General features: G+C 38.4%; 1 protein-coding gene across 1 annotated transcript; it reads right to left on the reverse strand.

Moving 5' to 3' along the window:
* Positions 1-13,385: 13,385 nt before the first annotated feature.
* Positions 13,386-15,920, reverse strand: LOC125489273. Its single transcript, XM_048624597.1, has one exon. It carries the CDS (start codon positions 15,870-15,872, stop codon positions 13,545-13,547), a length of 2,328 nt encoding a protein of 775 aa, XP_048480554.1. The 5' UTR covers positions 15,873-15,920; the 3' UTR covers positions 13,386-13,544.
* Between the last annotated feature and the right edge of the window lie 8,088 nt (positions 15,921-24,008).

Genomic DNA, 24,008 nt, shown 5'->3' on the forward strand with positions numbered 1-24,008 from the left:
TAGAACGTTGAACAGAACTATAGACAGAACATATAATTGCATATCAGTATCAGTATCAGAACCAGTATCAGCATCAGTATCGGTGTATGACTAACCGTGTCATCAAACTCTGTATAATAACCAAGTCCAGTGTCAGACCAAGAGAGAGTTAGCCTCAGTTTAGATATACTAAAGTATCTTATTCATGATCAGGACTTCTCTTGACTTTTATGTGGGTTTACTTATCACATAATATTCCCAGCAACTTAGTCCTATTACATATTACAAATACTTGTTGCAATGAATGTTTCCAAACTTATATCGTAATCTGTTAATGATAAAGAGACAGATTCTTTAATGGTATTCTAATATGAAGGGATGAAAAGACAGAATAGCACTCCTAAAGTTCAGGCATACTATAAGAGTCTGATGACTACTAAGTTAATGTTTTATGGCAAACGGACAGACATAAGTATACCTGCTTTCACTAGGTATTTCAGTAACAAAATGGATTTTGTTGTTTTGCTAGCATTTATTATCATTACCAATCTATAATAACTAGCACTGTTTTATACGAATAGTCGTAAGGATAAAAGACTTGCCATAGGGCAACGACGTAATAAGTCGAATACAAATCACAATTTTTAACTTTGAACTGCTGTTAACTTCCTATATTTGCCCTTGAACCATGTATGTGTTGGTTCAACATTTTAACTGACAAAGGCAATATGAAAGCATAACAATAATGATGGAGGTTACAGAATGTAAAATATTACAATACACAGAAATTTACTCTAATGCTTGTTATAATAAAAGCTAAGGCTTAGATGTTCAAATTAAAAGTTTTTCTGTGCCGGGGAGGGTCTTCGAACGTAGTTCAAGATAATAGCTTGTAGTAGCTAACACTCCACTTACACCAAAACATAAATACATATAGAATAATAAAATTGAGTTACAGTATGGTTATAGATGAAGAGATTAATATAGTTGTTGTACATTGAACATTCATTTGGGATACCTACTAATATTTATATCCTTAGAATATAGCAAACAATAAATACAATATTAATAAAGATAAATGATAAGAATATGACATGATTATATTGTTTAGTCTGAAGCGTTAATTTAGCTATATGGGGGACGTGTCGACACCGAATACATTATTGTGTGTTGAAATAGATGTATTCTATTCTATTCTGTGCAGAGAGGAGGCGATGTTTCTGTGCGTGGCTCTCTCGAGTAGAACCTTTGTGCATTACCCCTTGGTTTCGGCTAGGCCAGCCACAGCTCCCGAGTAAACTGTCACAATAGTTTGTTTGCTAATTCTTATTTGATTTAAGATTATCGTTGATTGAGTATTAAGATTTAGAGTGTTCAAGTGTCTACATGCTGAAGTCAACAGGAAAAATAGCTAAAAGCAGAAAATTGCAGTACAGTCGTGTGTATTATGTGACAGATATCAGTAATAAATGTAAATGCAAGAAGAGGTGTAGTAAGAAAAGAAGAGGTGTAGTAAGAATAAAAGATAATAGAAAAATAGGATGAACTATTATTTGTAATAGAAGCCACATAGTAGAAGTATCAAATAGAACTTGCAATAGAAAATTGCTTGAATTACTGGAATGTTGTTATGGTACGAAAGGAGAAGTGCAATTGAGGAACTTGTAGCAAAGGAGCTTATTGCTTATTAATGAAACAGGCATTAATATAGACGTAAAATCAAAACACGAAAATTTTGAGAAGGGTCTAATTTGTCGGTGGCTGATCTATACATATACTTATGACCTATATTAGAATAGGTAAAAGTATCTCACTCATAGAAACTTTTCTCTCGGCGGGAGTGTCCCGAATTATCGGGAGTGGTACCGATTTCGACTCACAGAATAATCAAGATAATTATTCTGAGTGTAGACGAGCCTTAATATTAATATCGGCGAGTTGAGGGTAAACTAATTTATCCACGTAAACGAGCAGCGCGGGAGCGCTTTTCACTTTTTGTGAGCAGCCGCGGTGAGCAGACGGAGAGTGAGGGAGTTATCAGTGTCGTGGGTGCGAGAGGACCCCGCGGAGCGGAGCCGAGGCGCCCAGGCTCGGGGAGCCGAGGCGGGCGTGATGGCCCGGTTCAGACAACAGCCAGTTACTGCAAGTGCGCAGCTAAGTGACCTTTCTACTTACCTTTTATATCTCGTTTATGATTGATAAGTTATACCTACACTTGATTTCTTGATGTACCAATTGTGTTTATAATGAGTAAGGAAACTAAGGAGGTAATGTAAGGTTTAAAGGAGGTACGAGTACATACCGTACCCGTACCGTGTGATAATAGATAGATTAGATATTCAGTGCGCCAGGGGAAACAATCCCATGTGATCAGTGTAAGAAGCTAGGGAAATAGTCCCATGTGATCAGTGTAAGAAGCTAGGGAAATAGTCCCATGTGATCAGTGTAAGAAGCTAGGGAAACAGTCCTATGTGATCAGTCCCAGGGAACAACCCTGCTAGCGAGGCACGGGGTGGCTATAGGGGAGGTTGGAGGCCACTGGGGTGAAACCCCTAAGAACATCAGGATTATCCTTGACATTCAGACGATCAGGTTATTAGACTGATCGGTCATCACGTGTGCGTGATATTAAGTAACTAATTTATTTATGATATATCCCATATTCAGTTCGTCACCGTGATTAGTATGTTTGTACTAATCACGGTTATTAATTATTAACAGTTCAGATATTCGCGTTTACTCAGATTCAGATTCAGATTCAGATTCATTTATTTGCTAGAAACATGGGTACAATAATTAGGTCTTACATTAATAAAATAGTGTCAGGCAAGTTTCACCGATTGTTCGGTATGCAAATTATATGTAAGTATACTTACAAAACATAATATTTTCATAAAATTAGATTAAACAGGCAGGTATATAAATCAACAACAAAACATGCAGAAACATGCAACCATTAATAAAACATTTATATGAAAGATTTGTGCAATTATAAAAATTATTATAAATATGTCAATCGTGCATTAACAATAGCAATTAATAAATAATAAGAATTATGATAATTTCAATTCAATTTTGGCATTAAAATTTAATACTAAGATATTATATTTTATGCATAAAGAATTCGTCTAATGTATAGAAAACTTTTTGAATAAGCCAGTTCTTAAGTTTGAACTTAAAGTGTTTTACAGGTAATTGTTTAATGTCCATTGGTATTTGGTTGAATACTTTGATTGCCATAATGTGGCAGTTTTTCCTGTATAAGGCACTTTTATTAATTGGCATTACAAGTCTATTTTTATTTCGTATGTTAAAATCTACTACGTTTCATATAAATAGTTAAATTAAAAATATACTCATATAAATAGTTAAATGAAATCGCGACAACTGTGGCCTAAAACAAAGGAATTTTGCGGCTATATAGACAATAACTATTGGTATGCCTGATTTTGTAGGAAATTGTGCATGAGTAGAATAAGTCACAAATTGGGTTTTTTGGTAAAGTTTTTACTGTAAAGTCCTCCTATCCCATCAAAAACATAAATGTAATAAAATAATAATTAAAAAAATTAAAAAACCGACTTCAAACTTCTGGTTTTTTGAAGTCGGTTTTTTAATTTTTTTAATTATTATTTTATTTTATAGTTTTTAGTTTATTTGCAATACGTCTTTAGTTCAGATCCTCTCTTCGAACTATGATGTAGTCTAGCAAGTGCCAGTGCTTCGAGCGTGGATGCATCCATGACGTCTTGTATTTTTCAGGGAGTCGGAAGTGTGTGGTGGTAATGCTGAGGTTAAATTCGGCACATAGAGTCAGTAGGGCTGTTCCGTTGGAGTTGCATTTTCCAATGCCATGCCGACCCAACACATCTTTCCAGGCGTAAAACTCCATACCAACACGCGCGTTAAAGTCACCGAGCAAAATAAGTTTATCGCACGACGGTATAGCTTGCAGTGCGTCTCGTAGGTCTTCATAAAACTGAACTTTGTCATCATCATTTGAGGTCAGCGTGGGGGCGTATACACTTACTAAATGTAGGTATTTTCGGTGAGCCAGGTGAAGACGTAGTGTCATGAGCCTGTCATTGATTCCTTTTGGAGGCTCCACTAGAGATCTTGCTATTGTATTCTTTACTGCCGTCTCGCCTTTCACCCAGATGGCAAGCCGCGGTCATTTGGGCACCAACCAATCGCGGTCAAAAGAGACAAATACATAATAACAATATCAATATAGCTACCTGGAACGTGAGAACGCTTCTGGATAGTGAGAAAAACCTGTGCCCGGAGAGGAAAACTGCGCTTATAGCTCGCGAACTAGCCCGCTATAATATTGACATAGCCGCAATCAGTGAGACACATCTGTCGGAAAGTGGGGAGCTCTGTGAAGCACGAGGTGGTTATACTTACTACTGGGTGGGGAAGCCCGCAACCGAAAAAGCTGGAAGTGGAGTTGGGTTCGCAGTAAAGAATACAATAGTACATATACAAGAATACATATTGCCATAATAGCGTAATATTGTGTACAAAGGTCCTCTGGTTTGCGCGCTCCCATTTCAAAAGAGCTACTAGCAGCTATTTACGAGCTCCCATTACAAAACAGCCACTGGTCACACTTTATTACCATTACAAAACAGCCACTGATCACACTTTATACACTTCCTTTTTCGTTTGTTACCATGACAACATTGGTTTGTTGAAAATACAAAAATACTCTGTGGTTACTTGATTATACCTGGATCTTTTATTCGACGGAATTCTGACAGTTATCTACTTTTGACATGTCAGAGATCACAAACCTTTTTTGGCTGAGCCCTTTTTTCAATACGAGTCTGGAGGGCCACTACCAAAATCAAACGAACGAACGAACAAGAGCTCGGCTCTATCTCGTTGTATTAAGCGTGCCGATTGCGTGACAATTCTTGTTCGTTCGTTCGTCGATTTAGAGAGTGACCCCCCTGAACATCTAAGTCTAAACTACTCTATACATTTTATTTGTTAGTGAATGTATCCTTTTTATTAAGTGCGGCGCTCCAAATTAAAACGGGATATACTACTACGGTGAGTAATAATTACGTCCCTTTACATCACAAAAATAATATACTTAATTAAAGTATAAATTAATAAATAAAGAAAAAATATAATTGATTATTAAAATATCTAATCGATAATTAAATAATAATAAGAGCGGTGGTAGCTCAGTCGGGTAAGCGCCCGCTTCTCACGCAAGAGATGCGGGTTCGAATCCCGGAGCTGACATGTACCAATGAGTACTTTTAACTTAAGTACAATGTATACCATCGCTCTTACGGTGAAGGAAAACATCGTGAGGAAACCTGCATATCTAGATTTAGCACATCTAGGTATGTGAACCCACCAACCCGCAGTGGACCAGCGTGGTGGGAAATGGTCCAAGCTTAGGAAGGCAGTTTAGACCTTGGGGATATGCACAAAGGTTCCACTCGAGAGAGCCAGGTGCAGGTACTTACATCCCCAAAGAGAATAGAATAGAATATCTAATCATTATTAATACTAACCGATTATGATGATACTTAGACTGCTCAATGTAAGAAATTAAAAAAATTAATAGTGGCAATTGGTTCAATCGTTTCGGAGATATGCGTGGACAAACATAATAAACATACATACATCTATAAAATTTTGCAAGTATATTGTTTGTTGTGCAGTCCCAATAATCTTACATAAGTACATACAAGTATGTACCGAATAAAGAATCTTTTTTGAAATCGATTAAAAAGGTTTACTATCCCTGAATTTAGTAGGAAGTGATGCCAGCTAAAGAATAAAATAAAGTAATTAATATGAATTCCATACATTATCTGTCATTTTATTTTTTTATTGCCCAGAAATGGATCCAAATTTTTCCTTTTTTCGGTTAAGAGCTTTTTAAGTAGCATCACTTTTGAAATGTCAGAATTCCGTCGAATAAAAGATCCAGGTATAGGTAAAAAATCTATGCCGACTGACGGGACTCATTATTCTGAGCCGTGAAATTAAACGATTATGACGTCACGACAGCCCGCCATCCTGACGGGAATTTCAAAGTGGTCGTGATGGTTGTAATTTTTTAACTTTCTTTAAAATACCTTAAATTACTTATTTTGGCGTTGAATTTTTTTTTACTATAATAAAGTGATGTAAAACTATCCAATAAAAGTATAAAAAAAAATTACGCATATTCCCTATTTAAAGTTTATACTCAGTATACTACGTTTGCCTAGTCGCGGCCTCCAGTAGGTAGTGTGGGACGCCCTCTTGCTAGATGGGCTGACAACTTGCGAAAGGTGGCTGGTTATGATTGGATACGGAAAGTTAAAGATCGCATCTAGTGGCGTGCGTCCTAAGCGGAGAGGAGAGGCCTACGTCCAGCAGTGGACTGCTATAGGCTGATGATGATGATGATGACTCAGTATAGGAAATGTTATATAAATATTATGGTGGTAAAGAAACACAACCATACCGCGATGTAGAAAGTTTTACAGCAGCGCCATCTAGTGAGAATCACAGTAAAACAAGTTTAAGAGTTTTGGTCTATAGGTGAGTCAGTCAATGATAAAAATGAGGTTTTTTGGACATTAATATCTAAATGATCGTTTGAGATACGCTCATGAAATTTAGAACACATAAGTATCTCGCAAGTCTCAATATATGAGCCAATTTTCATACGTTTATATTAAATAGTTTTTGATTTATGGAGTCAAAAGTAGCTCGAAATGGTTCGTGTAATATTACACACGGTGCGGCTCGCCAGTTCTGTTTCTCGAACTTGGCTTGACACGCTACCGCGTGTCTAGATTCTGGTAGCATAATTGGTAGGACTTAGGTACATAAAAAACCAAAGTAAAACATAATATCAATGAATAACAATTTTGATACATAACCTTAACATTAACATTTATAATTTTCATCGATTTTTATTGATTAGTTACTTTGTGGTACAATTTAGAGCCTAAAGCGGGTCCAGACATGTATCCTTTGCCCGATCCTATCACCGTATCCAATCACCGTACCATATCTGCGTATTGTATCAAGCGCCGTATCAAGTTGTGGACGCCTCCGATTTGCTCTATATCCGTATCTTCACAATAGTCATAATTTGCCTTTGATGATCGGAAAAAAACCAACACGACATGGGACGGGTCGTATCATAACGGCGTTTTGAGATCGCGTATCATCATACGCGTATCATTAACCGTCCGCATATGCGATCATGATACGAGTTGACGATACGGATACGGTGATCGGATCGGGCAAATGTACATGTTTGGACCCGGCTTTAGGCGCTCACCAGCAGTAACCCACTGGTGAAGGCGGCGTCGCTGTAAATATTTTACAAATTATACTAAGGTATATTAAAATGAGTGTGTACTCTCAGAAGTATGCAAACGCTATTTATTTCAGTTTACCTTTAAAGTAAGGTAAGTATTTATTGAATAACCAAGTCTATGAGACTTCTCATATTAGCACCAAATCATTTTTATTTATAGCTATTAAAAAAATAATCATCCATGTTTAATAAATAACTGACAGATATTTTAAAATATACATTTATAATTATATTAAATTTATAATTAAATTCATTATTTTGTTTAAAATATTCCGAGCTTTTCCGAGATTATCATTTTAAACGAATCTGCGTTCAACATCAAATAGCAAAGTTTGTAAAATTAAAATTGGAAAACGATTTAAGGTGGGTAAATGAACAGGCAGCGTGCGTCACACTTTTAATAAAGTTTTATGGAAAATATGCGGTAACCTTATTGAAGTGAATTGATTCTGTTTTGGATCTGCATAATTATCATAAGTATATTAGTAAGTTTGTAACATACTTTATCAACAATGTATCCTACCTATCCTCATATTTAGGATGCTATGTTACTTAGAAGAAAATTATTCTCATGATAAATTACTTCAATCGGTACAATAAAACCTTACCGCCAGAAACGGCCGCATCTTCGACAACTTCTACAATTTCTACATTCCAGGCACCAGGGATTAGGAGGTAGGTCAAAATTTTTGAATTAGCATGACGAGGGGAGGGAAAACGGAAGTTATGATTTTTTATCGACTAGCGGCGCTAGTGCTGCGTATAATAGCGCCTTAACATTATTTTATGACATTAGACTTCGTATTTTGGTTCAGCCACTCCATACCATTTATACTCTGAATGCAGTTTGTTGAATCCCCTTCATTTCGCAATAAGCATAAATATGAATTCAAAGTTATACGTTTTATGAATAAGTGAATATCTGCTACGAGGCATGCCATGCACAACGTATTTATTTACAATAATTATATGTACTCGCGGAGGCATGTCATGCGAACGACAATTTCATTAATAATTCCCATTTCCCTGGCTTCAAAATTTCTGGCACCTGAAGAATGAAGTATACCGACGACGGCTTCCATCATTTCGCCTCACGACAACCTTATTACATCCCCCTCCATAGCCAAGATATTTATAAGGTTTGAGCCCCGTAAATTAAGGAGAAGTATGTTGGAAATTAAATAATACCCTGTATAAAAGGGAAGCTTTAGCAGAGTTTCAGCGTGTTAAATTTAATGTCATCGATAATATGAGATGGAATTATTTTTTCACTTGCTCTCCGCTGAGACATATTTTAGATTCTCTACCTATGTGTTCCTTTGCATTTGAGGAGCAATTTTTCAAATGGGCCTATTTCTATATTTTTGACTAAGGTCTCGTAAGTCGTTATTAAACGTAACAATGATGACGGTAAAAGTATTTACCTACCGACGCAGGTATTCTTAGAACAAATTGAAAAATACAAGCGCTGGTTTACGAAATTCCGTTTATATAGGTAAATATTCCTAATGTTCGTTGCATTTTTTTTTTGTCAAACTATAAAATATTATACCTAAAGTTTTTAATAAATGTTTTCACAGTTCTATAATAATTACTCTGTAGAAAACAACTTTGTCTTCGACTATAAAGGAAGATCTGGACATCGAAACTCGTCCTAGTAATTTGTCCTTTTAAAAAAGTAAATGGAAGGCGAAAAGTTAATTTGTCTTTTAACCTTTTCACAGACATTGGCGCTCAGCAATTAATCAAATAAGTTTGGACGCAGCAACACCCAGGGTTGTTGCCAACTTTGAAATTACGACCACTTTAATGTTATCAAGTACAAGTACAACGCTCATTTATTAATGTTTAGGTTAAAGATACAATATAAAGTAATTCTCAAGTCAATTTAGCGACCAAAGACTATTTGCTCATGATAGATCTGATTCTTACTTCACGTAATAGAAATTGTATGCTACTGTTTTTTTACTAAAACAGTTAAAATTTAACAAAAGAGCAAAACTATCATAAAATTATATTTATTTCTAAAAGACGCAAAAGTTTCCGCGCAGCAAATCGTTTGAAAACTTAGATGCCAAATGAATGGAAGATAGTTGCCAAGTGAATAGGTCGCTAAATTGTTGATACTTGAGCCACGCTTTCAAACATCTTTAAACTTCTCACGAATTATGAGGTATATTCCAAGAATTTCTTGAAGTTTTTGTTTAGGTGCAAAATCAAACGCGTGTTTCATAAATACCAAACAGAAAAGTTGTACTCTTGAATGAAGGCTTTATTTATTTAAGAATTGGGTGAAATATTTAGGTATATATTATAGGCCATTTACAACCTTTGATGAAGTACAATTTAGGAGTCTTGTCGAGTGGCCTATCACCTGTTCCTTACATAGGTACGTCCGGTGCACCCTGGACAGTGGACAGTCAGCGACAGACACTTATCTGACTGCTCAATCGTATGGCCACGGTGATATACCTTAGTCTATAGATCTAGTGGTTGTCACCGACAAGCCAAGAAGTAGACACCCTGTCATCATCATCATCGACCCATCACGTCCCCACTGCTGGGGCACGGGTCTCCTTCCAATGTAGAAAGGGGTTAGGTTAGGTTGGTGGACTTGAAGGGACTGTAAGGCCAAGCCGTATGAAATTCAAATTCGACTTGAATCGTGGCCGCATATGGTTTGTGACTTTTGAGGAAATACACGGACTTCAGTTGTTGCCAAGCCATACGTGCCGAATCATAAAACTACCTGCTTTTGGACACTTGCCCATTACAGAGATAGCTCCGTAATGTAGAGCCACTGGCTGCTACTTCAGTTACATTTTGTACACGAATACAGATACATAATCAAAACATAATTATTCGTGAGATCGTGAAAAGGGTTACATTTTAGTAACTCCGCGACGGATCCAAAAAAACGATTTACTCATACATTTAACAAAGTCGTCGAAAATATTTCATAAAGTAGGCGATATAAAATAATGCCAGCGATTCCACGAAAGTTTTATTACTACTCAGCAACTTGATAGGAACTCAATAGAAGTTCTAAACAAGTAAGTATTCAGGCGTCGCGGCGTCGTCGAATAAGCGAATGTTTTTGATTTGAGTCAAGTAAAGTGAAATATTTGACGAGCCCCATGATGTTTCGGAACGAGGCCTTATTTATTGCCATTCCGTCACGTATTTCATTGAAAATTTTTACGATGATCGGAATTTTTGTGCGACTGGCGGCTATTGAATTCAACTATTATGAGTGTTATGACCTCTAGGTATCGGATTTAATCAATAAGATCTTGTGCTGATAATATGAAAATATTTTATAACATTATGGTATGGACTAATTCACTTATAACATATTCCCAACTCAAATTTAGCTTTGCTACTGGTGCCTGCTACCTCCGGCTACTCAGCGCGTAAATCACTCTATCTTGTATAATATAAATTGGGTCAATTTCCATATATAATATCGTAACTTCCTATTTTATTCATCTAACTTATTAACTATAATATAACGCGTTTAACTAACCCTCAGTCACTATGAAGCACCATCTAAACTTGCTCTAACGTGAGGCATATCGGGCAATTCAATTTACAAAATGTTTCAAACGAACTTTTAAATAATTACAAACTTTAATTTTGAATTTCAGCAATGACAATGTACAATTGTGTACAAAAGTTAGCGGAGACTGTTCTCTAGTAGAATTCTGATTTGTGTTTTAATTCAACTAGCGCCTAACTTATTTCGAGCAAATTGAGAACAAGCTTTGTTTTGGAAGTTGTACAACGTACAATGATGGGAAATGAGCAACATTTGCAAGTCTTTTTCAGTGTTAAAACTGGGCTTATCTGCAGAGAGCAACAGTTTTTCTCCGAAATGGTCGCATCGGTTGCACATAGAGTTCGGAGGTGAACTTGTCGTATAAATAAAAGATTTTATCGCGCCTCCCCCGCGCCCCGCGCCCAACCCCGCGACTCCGCGATCCGCCGAAATACATAACTTACGTTCGACTGTACCTATTTGTCAGATATCTAAAGCTCTATTGGCCCGGGGGAGTTGCCAACTTGCAATAAGAAAAGAATATTGCTATTTCAAATCTAAGAAAGAATCGATCGCAATTAACTTTACAGTCGCTGAGTGTTGAATGGCAAGTGAGTACAAAATGAAAACATTAATTTTGTTCGTTCGAAGTGGTTTGAAGTAAAATAAAAGAAGCATTAAATTGTTCAAATTATGTCCTCAGTGCAAACAAGCCGCCCTCAAGTTAATTGACTTGATAATAAAGAAATTGAGTAAACTAATTAAACTTTTGTACTCGATGAAACCTTCATTCTTTACATTCACTTTTCAGAAGAAGCCTTACATTTTACATTATTTGTAAATAATGTTTACTGATCGTGAAGGCACAGTGTGCACTAGCACCCAGTGCGAGTATTTGGCTCACGTATTCTCGGGCAGGATATTCTTGGCTACAGATTCTCGCAGCGGCTGACGTAACTCGGTTCTGAATATCTACGGTGATATTTTGTGAAGGAAAATGCAATGTAAACGATACTGCGTCCTAACGCCTTATACATCGTGTTGGCAGCGCCGCCTGCGGAGATCTCCGGGAAATCTGCCTTTTGAGTTGTCTAAATCAATGTTGAACGGAGTTTGCTATGATTGATGATAAGTGGAAAAGATAGAAAAAAAACGTACACCCTGTAATTAGCACACTTAAGGACATAAGCCTACAAGATTGAAGGGTTATATCCACGCCTGGCAGGCAGGTGGTAAACTTGTATATGGAAAAGATAAGAAAAAAAATGACAAAAGAAACATTACGCTATGAAAACAAGAAGTTCACACTAAAACAGAACAAATTGTAGTTCTTCCTGCACAACGAGAAAAGATATAAAAATAAAGTTTCCGTGTGCTACAGCAGTGGCTCAGTAACAAAGACTCGTGCTTTATGCCGCGGTCATCCTCCCGCGGGCCATCAACGATGACGTCATAAACCTGCCGGCTTCCCACTTTTAGGTGAAGCAATAAAAGTTACGAACAAACTTCGGCGTAAATAAACAGTCGAGTTGAAAACCGTGTGAGACTCTCAAACTTCGCAATCGCTTTGTTCTCGAACAGCTTGGAACACTGTCAACGATTTGAGGAGATAAAGGCTTCAAAGTTTTGTATAGAGCCCGGATTATACGCCGCATGATAAAGTTATCTTTTGCGGTTAACCCACTGACGGCGGGTGCTTCAGACTAACGGGATTTATCACGCTGCGTGCCGATACCACGCTCATGTGCACGTTTGTTTTAGTATAACTCAACATCTACTAGCCCAGTCTTTGTGATCTTTACTGTCAGCTCTTGTTGTAAACTTAATTACGAGCGTACTTTTCCTCTCAATAAACAAACAATAACCTCGGGGGCAGCGATCAAACTTGGGTAAGTATCCGCCCGGTGTAGATTCTTGAGTGATTATTAAGTTGGAACGAGAGAAGAAAAGTGAAGCTCACTTGAGACGTCAATGGTGAATGAAGTGCAGACACGCGATGGGAATAGAGGCAGAAAACTTTACACAACCAGTCAAACAGTTCGAGTGTTACTACACACTTGCAAGCATTTACTACTTACTTAGCTTTCAAATCCACTTGTTTTGAAACTTCTTCGGGTTTTCGTTTCAATTTACTAAATGTTTTCTCTGCTAATAGAATTCCGATAACAAATGAATTTTAATTTATTTAACAGAATTTTATGTTTGTATTGTTTGTCAGCTTTTTGACGAATAAATCTGTGAGTCCTGTGAATATTTAACAATATTCGTATATGTTCACGATGGGAACAAAATAAAAGATTTGGGTTGACTTCAGTAGTACTGCTATATTTTAAATTAGCAAATAATTAGCACTTGTACAATTAGACCCGACAATGGTTCTTGCGTCGCGGTAAGTAGGGAAGTGACGTTGGATCGGTAACCGCATACGTGTCTAATACGCAGTGCGGATGACTAAGTGTGTGCGTTTAGAAATTTTATTATGTTAGATTAGTTATTAGAATACTTTACGCTTTATATTTATTTACTTTAAATTATTTATTTATACAATTCTAGTTTTATTAATTATTTATATTTATTATTTACTTTATATAATGCAAGACGCACACATTATTAAATTTCTGAATTTAAGTTAAACTAAAAGACCGGCGTAGACATCTTCCCGGCCCTTGAAAGCTTCGGCTTTCAAGATTCATTGGCTTGAGGAGTAGGTAGGATGCAGAGACGATTTAGCGCTCTCCGCACTGTGCCGTGGGTAGTGCGCACGTCGGCGACGCGAGGCACGCCGTCGGAGCCCGGGTACAGCTTGTCGACTCTGCCGAGCCGCCAGCACAGGGGGGGAGCAGCGTCTTCTTTGATGAGGACCAGGTCATCTAGGAGCAGGTCCGTGGCTCTCGTCTTCCACTTCGTGCGCTGCTGGAGTTCGGCGACGTACTCGCTCGACCACCGCTTCCAGAAGTGTTGCCGGTACTGCTCGAGGCGCTGGAAACGATCGAGGCGATTCGGATTAGCTTCCAGTAGACACGGAGATGGTGAGGCCGTTAGTGGCCTGCCTATCAAAAAGTGGCCCGGGGTAAGGGGAGAAAGATCATTTGGTGAGGGACTGATTGGACATAGGGGACGGCTATTTAGGATAGCTTCGATTTGAGCAAATAGAGACGCCAGTTCCTCGAAAGTTAAATGAGTGTCTTTTAATACTCTATGCATGTGGAATTTGGCTGACTTTACACCGGCCTCCCAGAGACCGCCGAAGTGAGGAGCGTACGCAGGTGAGAATCGAAATTCAATGCCCCGACGAGCTGCAAAGTCAACTATAGAGTCAGCTTGTGACGTTAGAAAACTGTTGATCTCCTTAGCTGCAGCAACAAAGTTTCGGCCGTTGTCACAGCATATTGTTTTTGGCTTGCCTCTACGACTTATAAACCTAGAGAGAGTGAGAATAAATGAATCCTTTGTTAGGTCACTTACGGCTTCTAGGTGGACACATTTGTAACGGAAGCATACAAAAATGCATAGGTAGCATTTCGTTATTTTGCAGCCTCGTCCCTTGCGATCAGTTATTAGAAATGGTCCAGCAAAATCAGTGCCTACAGTGTGGAAAGGAAAGTCAGGTTCCACTCTGTCAGAGGGCAGATTCCCCATGATATTGTTTAAAGTCTGACCCTTGAATCGACGACACACGAAACAATGACGAGTGACGCGTCGTGCTAGTGCTCTACCTCCGATTGGCCAATAGCGCTCTCTCATAGAGGCGAGGAGATGTTGAGGTCCAGCGTGCATTAGTTGTTCGTGCTCTAACTCGAATAACAGTTTTGTTAGATGGTGATCTGACTTTAAAAGAATGGGGTGTTTTTTGTCATAGGGATAATTAGATGAGCTTATACGACCCCCAACTCGCATAACACCTTCGCTGTCGATAAATGGGTTAAGGGATGCGACATTAGCTTGAGGGACAGGTTTATCTTTCTTTAATAGGGATAACTCATTTGAGAAGGACTCTAGCTGAGCCATTTTTATTAAGGTCCTTAGGGAGTTTTCTAATTCGTTTGATTGTAGGGGACCTTTTCTTTGCGATTTAGGATCTTTAACAGAATCAATAAATCTTAAAACATGAGCAAATATTCGTTGAAGACGCACGAGCTTTGAATAATTTGTAAAAGTTATAATTTTGTCATCGCTCGAAGACGATGCAGCCTCCGCCACGAAAGCGGGATTAGCTTTCAACTCTGGCAAATTGATTACTTCTGAAAACTCAGAGGATGGCCATGAAGACTCCGACTCCTTCAGGAACGCAGGTCCATGCCACCAAATAGTTGAGCCACCTACATGTTGGGGATCTACTCCACGGGAAACAAGATCTGCAGGATTTTCTGAAGTAGGTACATGGCGCCAGGATGAAGCATCGGTGAGCTCTAGGATTGCACATACTCTGTTGGCAACAAATGTTTTAGCCTTTTTGTTAGATTTCAACCAACCTAGTACGACACTTGAATCTGTCCAATAGACGTGACGATCGATATTGCGATGAAGAGCCTGTGACACTGCTGAGCTTAATTCAGCTCCAAGCAAAGCAGCGCTAAGTTCAAGGCGAGGAATAGTCATCAGCTGGATAGGAGCGACACGAGATTTAGCTGTCAACAGACTGACGTTGACATCACCGTTGGAATTAGTGGACCTCAGATAAATGCACGTTCCATAGGCGCGTTGTGAGGCATCGCAGAAACAGTGCATTTCAATAGATACAGCATTATCTATTAAAACTCGCCGAGGTCTGTGAAGGTTAGACAGTGAGTCTAAGTTTTTGGTGAAATTTGACCAGGAATTATGGATTTCTGTAGGGACGGGCTCATCCCAGTCAACTTTGAGAGTCCATAGAACCTGTAAAATAATTTTGGGTTTGATTGTACACAGGGACAAAAGACCAAGTGGGTCAAAAATTTTAAATGTAGAGGACAAAATCGACCTTTTAGTTAAAATTTTGCTAGGCGTGTACTCAATTTGGAAATGTAGCATATCAGATGGAGGAATCCATCCAATACCTAAAGTACTGGTAGAGTTGCTGATTAGAAGATTATCTTTCTCTAGCTCCTCGTTGCCGGAGAAAAGATTAGTTAGGTTAGACCGGTACTTTCGCAAGTTGAAACAACCCTTGGCAAGTTCGCTGGATACTGAGCGCTGAATGTAGCGAAGCTGCTCCTCTGAATCTGCACCTGTTAATAAATCGTCGCAGTACAAGTCTCTCTGAATGATGGACTTGATAGAGGGGTCACTGCATTCTTCGCCTACCTGCCATATGCATCTGGTTGTAAGGAAACTAGCACTTGCAAACCCATAGGTGACTGTACCGAGTTGTAGAGTCCTCAGTGGCTCGTCTTCGTTGTCTCTCCATAAAATTTTCTGCAATGGACAATCTGACTCTCTTAGAGACACCTGCCGAAACATTTTCTCGATGTCCCCAGATAAAACATACTTGTGGAGTCGAAATCGAAGAAGAATGTTGTAGAGAGAGTCCTGTATAGTAGGACCGACCATTTGCAGATCGTTGATGGAAAATCCGGAAGTAGACCGAGCGCTAGCGTCGAAGACCACACGAAGTTTGGTTGACTCGCTACTCTCCCTAAAGACAGGGTGGTGAGGAAGAAAATACGAAAGATTAGGCTTCTCTACTGGGCACTCGGAGAGATGACCCAGCTCTTCGTACTCGTGGATGAAGTCGGTGTAGGCTTTTTTCAACTCTGGTTGTCTCCTGAAACGAGCTTCTAAATTCAGAAACCTTTTTTTAGCCAGACTGTACGAGTTACCTAGGCAATCTGGATCGTCTCGAAGAGGAAGAGCTACACAAAAACGACCATCTGTAGAACGAGTAGTGTTAGTGAGAAAATGTTGCTCGCATTGTTTTTCTTCAGCAGTTAATGGCTCTACCTGAGGAAAACTTTCAATTTTCCAAAATCTACTTAACTCGTCATTTAGGCTGTCAAGATTTTCATTACTTGACACAAAATTGCACAATATGTTTTTATTTGATTTTTTATTATTATTTTTAGGCATAGTTTTAGTTATTATAGGACCTGCGATGAGCCAGCCAAACTTGGAACTTCTTAAAATTGGGTTTTTCTCGCCTAACGAGTGCTGTTGAGATCCGATTATATCCCAAAATAGGTCAGCACCTATAAGCATTTCGATAGGGGATGGCTCATTAAAGCTGGGGTCGGCTAATGAGAAGTTAGATAAATTTAGATGCCTAATATCGAATGCAACTTTAGGTAAATTATCTGAAATCTTAGGCATTATTAGGCACGTCATTTTGACGTCATAGGATGAGTCATTGGACTGTAGTTGGAGTGCACAACGCTCCGTTTTTAAATTAATTGGTGTGTTTCCAATACCTACAATGTTGGTGTTAGACGGCTGAGGGGTCAAACTTAGTTTATTTTTTACAGCTTCGGTAATGAAAGAACTCTGGCTACCGCTGTCCAGTAAAGCTCGGACCTTGATTGACTGGTTGGTCGCAGGATTTATTAATTTAACCAGGGCAGTGCACAACAGTACTTCTGTGGAAGACTGGGCCGACATTGTTAGGGAGCTTGACTGATTAGAGTCGGAGACTTCATTTGATTGGTGAAGTAACGAATTATGTTTTTGTTTACACAAACGACACGAGCCTGGTAACTTACAGTAACGTGAATTATGACCTCCTCTCAAACAATTAGTGCATAATTTTAGTGCAGTGACTAAACTCATTCTCTCCTCCGGTTTCTTAGACTTAAATGTGGGGCATTCATACAGACGATGATTAGCTTTGCATTCGACACATTCAAAATGAAATTTAGACGGGGAAGATGAAGCTTCTTTAGAAGTCACTACCATGGCTTTGGTTTGAGGCCTACTTTGGGCGTTGAAATTATTATTATTATTAGGTTTAGACCTATCTTGCTGCCTACTACGCTGCACGGTTTCGAGAACATCAGCACGGTTCTTCAAAAAGTTGAAAAATTGGTCTAGTGTGGGAATATCTGGCAGAGTGTTTCTGTTTTCCTCCCACTTAAAAAATGTACTGGGATCTAATTTTGCTGAGACCATAAATATAATAAGCATGTCCCACTTGTCAGTAGGTAGGCCGAGAGTGCTGAGAGCCCGTAAGTTTTTTGAAACATGATCAATAATAAACCTTAATGACTTATCGGTCTCTCGCACTGACTCGAAGCTTAGAAGTGACTTTAGGTGGTTATTAATTAGTTGCCGCTTGTTGTCAAATCGTTCGCACAGGAGTTGCCAAGCCTTGACGTAATTTAGGTCATTTACCTCTAAATTGCAGATAACTCGAGAGGCCTCGCCTTCTAAGTAGGAGTTAAGATAATGAAATTTATGGATATTTTTTATTTTTTCATTATCATGAATTAATGAGGTAAAAGTTTCCTTGAACTCCATCCATTTATAGTAAGTCCCGTCAAAATTTGGTATTTTAATTATTGGTAATTTGAAACCTAGTGTCTCATCCGGTTGGTGATGACACTGGGAATTGGCGGAACATGATGGGTTACTTAAGTTGTCCTCCTGCTTAGAAGGCGACTTAGTCTGAACAATATTTTGCGCAACAGCGATGGCCTGATAAAAATCTTGCTCAATTAAATCTCTGGTAGCTAACTCAGAGGAGAGATTTAACTCATTTAAAATCTCGATTTCAACCTGCAACTCGTCGAACTCATTGAATAACGCCTCAAATTTCGTTATTTTCATCGAAAGTTTGCTTAGTTCGATGGAGGAAATGGTTTCGGTAGTTATCAAATCGACACTGTTCTTAAATTTAGTAACGCGTCCTCGAATAGAACTACGTTTGATTAGCAATTCCTTTAATTTGTCCTCCATGATTGCATGCGTGCGATGAACTTAACGGTATAGATCAGCTGATGTTAGTTAGAAATAATAACAAAAGTTGAACGATACGCTCCTCACTCCGTGGTCGCCGGGCAGAGCGCTGGCCGATAGCAGAACCGGTTCGTCTGGCGGCGCACGGCGCGCGCAGGCAGCGGCCGCTCGACCCCAGCAGTCGGTGACTATGCGCTCGCGCAGTGAACACGGCGTCTCCGCGCTTGGAATGCACCACACAGTCCGCTGGAATTGAGACGTTCGTTGTGTTTAGCAGCTGATTATAAAATTTACGTTTTAGTTGGAAGCTAGGGAGCACAGATAATTGCAGGCGAGATGTAAGCAAGTGAAGTTGTTAGAAACGCTAGGAATAAGTGTATTTAATTAGGCAGTGTTTAATGTTTAGGTTTAATTGTTTGCAAAAGCGTAGATCCGCAGCAATAATAATTACGATAGGTGGATACAGTTTAGTTGTGCAATGACTTGGAATTGGAATGCAAAATTGGGATGAAATGTAGTTGCGTAATAATACGTAAGTATTTATTGGCTTTTTATAATGATTATATTTATTGAGAATAGTTTAGTTTACTAGTTAGATTAGGCCTTTGTGAAAGATAAGTGCTTTGTTTAGGCGATGACTTGCAAATAGACTCGATGACGTAGAATGAGATGACGTAACAAGCCTTAGGAATTTATAAGCTAATAAACTTGCGTTTAAATGCGTAGCTTAAGCGGATAGAAGGCACGTTTAGCTAGATATATCGCAAAGCGACTAGGATACCTAGGTCTAGATCACTCAGTATTTCGAGAACAAGCTTCAATAAATGCACGAATCAAATAGGAAAGGAAGGAAATAATAGGAACGGGCTCACAGTTAGAAGGGCAGGCAGGCGGCGGCGGCGGTGCGTCGCGGCGGGCGGCGCGGGGCACGTCGGGCGCGGCTCTGGGGCTGGCTGCTGCTCACGTAGGCGGAGTCCCGGGTTCGTTCCCGGAGTGGGCGCGGGTCGCGGCTGCACGGCACGGGGTAGGCTCGGCGCTGGCTGAAGTGGGATGACCCGTAGTCTTCTTAGACCAGCTCCAAGGTGTGACACGTGGCGATGACCTCTGCTTGGCTTGGGCGGGAACGTGGACCTGTGCTCAGCAATCGGACCGAATAGACAGCAGGTCCTGTCACGGTCGCCACTTTTTGTTCACGATGGGAACAAAATAAAAGATTTGGGTTGACTTCAGTAGTACTGCTATATTTTAAATTAGCAAATAATTAGCACTTGTACAATTAGACCCGACAATGGTTCTTGCGTCGCGGTAAGTAGGGAAGTGACGTTGGATCGGTAACCGCATACGTGTCTAATACGCAGTGCGGATGACTAAGTGTGTGCGTTTAGAAATTATGTTAGATTAGTTATTAGAATACTTTACGCTTTATATTTATTTACTTTAAATTATTTATTTATACAATTCTAGTTTTATTAATTATTTATATTTATTATTTACTTTATATAATGCAAGACGCACACATTATTAAATTTCTGAATTTAAGTTAAACTAAAAGACCGGCGTAGACAGTATAGAACATTTATACGAATATTGTTAATATTCGTATAGAACATTTATACGAATATTGTTAATATAGTAGGATAGGCTATTGTTCTGTTTTATACGCACCTAATAATTATTCTGTTAATTTGGTATGGACTATATAAAACATAATTTGGAGCTGCGAACTACACAAGAGAGAGAGAGGCTCAAATGCTTTAAAAACAATAAGGTAATATTTCGTAAATTCCGCGTTGAAAGCAAAGCAAAACTTACAGATAAACGTTCTATATTCTTGTAAAAAATTCCCTACTTACTCAGTCACAGTCATAAAGTAAGTATTTTATTTATTCCGTTCCGAAGTACCGGTGGTGGCTCCCGAAAGAAAGTTTGCCAAGTTACGCAGACTGCGAGGGCAATAAAGTTCTCCGTGGAATTTGGGAATTAAGCGCAAAATCTGATACCAACTTTAAATCTACAAACTTACTTATTGAAAAACAACTGCCCGCTGTTGCTGTACTGTTTGAGTGTTGAGTTGCTACAAATATTTGCTGAGCTAACCTACCTACGTTGTTTCTAAGTTAATCGCTTACTAAACAATATTCAGAATTTGCTGAAAAAATTACAATAACTTAAACGTGTGGATATGAAAATATTATTTATAATAAACTTACAAGTACCTACTACCATTCCAATTAAAAAAAACACACTTTGTACTGTGTACTGCCTTGCGGGGTAGGCAGAGGTGCATTGCTACACCCACTTTTCGCCAGTTTTATGTTAGTCCCAATGTAATAGGGGGCGGGCCTATTGCCAATTTACGGGCACATCCAAGACCCGAGAACAAATATCTGTGATTAAACAAATATCTGCCCCAGCCGGGAATCGAACCCGGGACCTTCGGCTCAGTAGTCAGGGTCACTAACCACTACGCCATTCGGTCGTCCATTCCAATTCATATAAGTTTTACCTTTCCAATTTATTTTAAAAGAAAGTAAAATGTTTTCAAACACTGTCATTAAAGTTACGTAACAGGTAAAGTAAAGTTGGTTACTTACACTACCAGCTACAATGAAGGAAACCCAGCCATTAAGCTTAGCGACTTTCCACTAACCGACATTCATACTATACAGGGTGTTGCAAAAAGGGGGTGACTCCGCAGAGATATCACTATTTTCCAAAACTCGTAGAGCAAAAGTTGTTCAGGCTTTCCTGTTCCCCTTTCGGCTAAGTAGACCACTTTCGCATCACCCTTTATATCACTTTGATTCGATATTGATATTATGGTATGATTCGGTTAATATAATAATTAAGAATTCAGGTAGTATGGGCCTGATCAAATTGGCAACGGATTAAAATTTAAATCAAGAGTTGAATACCCGGCATCTATTGTCACTGATCGAAATGAGTTTGTCTGATGAATGTGTATTCTGCTGGACGGCCGCCACCGGATTCGTTTAAAATTAATAGGATCTTTATCAGAAACCATTTAAATGATACCGATGAATATTTTATATCTGATCTCGTCGGAATCTCGTATCAACGAAGTTAAAAAAGTATTTCATAGTTTCATAAGGTACCTAGTTATTATTCAGTCGCCATTGCGAAATAGTGTACAATGTGTAAGTAAAAGATATTAGGTAGATTATAGTAAGTAAATGAACAAACGTTATTCAGAAAACTTGCGAATTAAAACTTTTAGCGCAATTTATGTTTTTTGAACAAAATACATCGTCTTGTCAAAACTTTTCAGTAATGTAGGCGTTTTTATTCTTTTAATTGTACCCGCGGGCTTATACCTAGTATCCGTTTTTAAAGTTCCACATTTAGTATTAATAAAGGAATAAATTAGTAGGTACAGGCCAGACTTTTATATTAAGTACAGGTTGGTATTGATACATGTCAGCCAATCACAATCCACTCTGTGCCTATCCCAACTCCCAAGGCAAAACTCTGATAGTCCTCTGATTAGTCTTATATGCATCTAGTTCAAAATTTAAATAATATTTTTATAAACATTTTATCACACAATATTATCACGCAATAGCATTAAGCCCACCTTTTGTGCACACTGCACATATATTTTATATTTGTGCAATAACAATTAAATAGTAATAAACATAAGTCAGAGACTTCCGCCCAAGATCGTCAAGAATGGCGGCGCTTCACTTCGGCCCTTTGCTCCCTCTGCAGCGGAGATTGGGAATAAGTAAGTAAGTAAGTAAGTAAACATAAGTCAGTATGTGAATATTTTCATTGCCGTTGTACGTCGTACGAGTACCACGTTGAACGAGGTTTCAAGAAAACCGATATCGGCTTATTACAAGCACAGTTTATTCCAAGATCCGTAATACTGGGTAGACCTTGCTGCTCGGAGTTAGGGATCATTTTTGCTTGAAAAATCAGTGAAGGAGTGTTGTTCCATGGTTGTTCCTTCTTCTCAATATGTCAGTCGCATGTCTGTTGTAAGTACATGGAGTATTGTGAAGACAGTTGAGGGAAAAGCGGAAAATACGTAAGCAAGTCGTCTAGCGAGCGGTTTCGCTCCTTTTTTAGTGGGTACAGTACAGTGAGACGCAAGCGATGAGATACTGAATTACAGTATGGAATATTAAGGGCTTCTTACTACTACTACTCATTGATTTAGTATTATTTAATTCTAAAATTAGGTTTTTGCGTCTTACGCTGGCTTTACATTGTAACATGCTGAAGTATCACGATAGTCGTATCGTATCGAGTATATTATAATTAATTAATTTGGACACCCATTTTGTCCATGCAACTTTCACTTTCATGTCCTCAACACTTTGTGAGTTACAAAGAACTAACTCGTGTGTCTTTACGTTTCAATCGAATAGATAGTTTCTTCGTATAAAACAAAAATGTCTCTTAAACTTTTAGGTTTATTGAAGATTTATGTATTTTCAGGGAAAGAGGTGTAGTGCAGTCTATTCATCATAATTATCCGCGTTGCGTTGCCTCGGGACCTCGAACAAGCGCTGACACATAATTCAATAAGCGGATTCTGATATTTTTACGCTGCAGAAACACTCTGAATTTACCACAAAGCAAAATCGGGCATAATCCTAAATCACGCAAGTATCATCGTACAAGAAGATTAAAAGGGGTTAAATATAGCCGTAATCTCTTTGACGTTGCCCAAAAATAGTAAAACTGTGCCCCGAAGAGCATTCAGAGTGAAAAATGCCCCACTATAAAGACGAATGGTCATAAATCTTTGTCCGAAACAAGGGCATGTACACAGCGACTACTTGTATGCCTCCTAGCCTACGTCCTACATAACGGAATAGATATTTTGGTCTCGAGTAGTTTTTGTCGGGAATAGATGTTTACAACGACTGGAATTGGCTTCGCTATATTACCTCAATCAATAGACAGAGGTGTAATTAAATTGCATAAAAATAGTTCAATGTACATATATATATAGTTATTCAGGGGCGACCTTCCTATTTAACATTGGACCCTATTTACTCAATATTAATGTACATTCTATTAAAATTTCTCGTCGTTATGATGTTTTTTGGAACGTCATTATTTCGTTATAATATGGTACATGATGTTACTATCATTGTATAGACTCATTCCATGTATGATATACTAAATACGTTTCAATCAATCACACTACACAAAATTAAATATTAAATTAAGTACATTATTTAATATTTAATTTAACCTATAGGTACTTATGCTAAAATATTTTATAAATGTGTACAAAAGGTGGACTTA

Source organism: Plutella xylostella, chromosome 12, assembly GCF_932276165.1.
Source record: "Plutella xylostella chromosome 12, ilPluXylo3.1, whole genome shotgun sequence".
NCBI lineage: Eukaryota > Metazoa > Arthropoda > Insecta > Lepidoptera > Plutellidae > Plutella > Plutella xylostella.

Coding starts and splice junctions, on each gene's coding strand:
- LOC125489273 (XM_048624597.1), bottom strand. CDS start 15,872: ATGCTACATTTCCAAATTGAGTACACGCCTAGCAAAATTTTAACTAAA.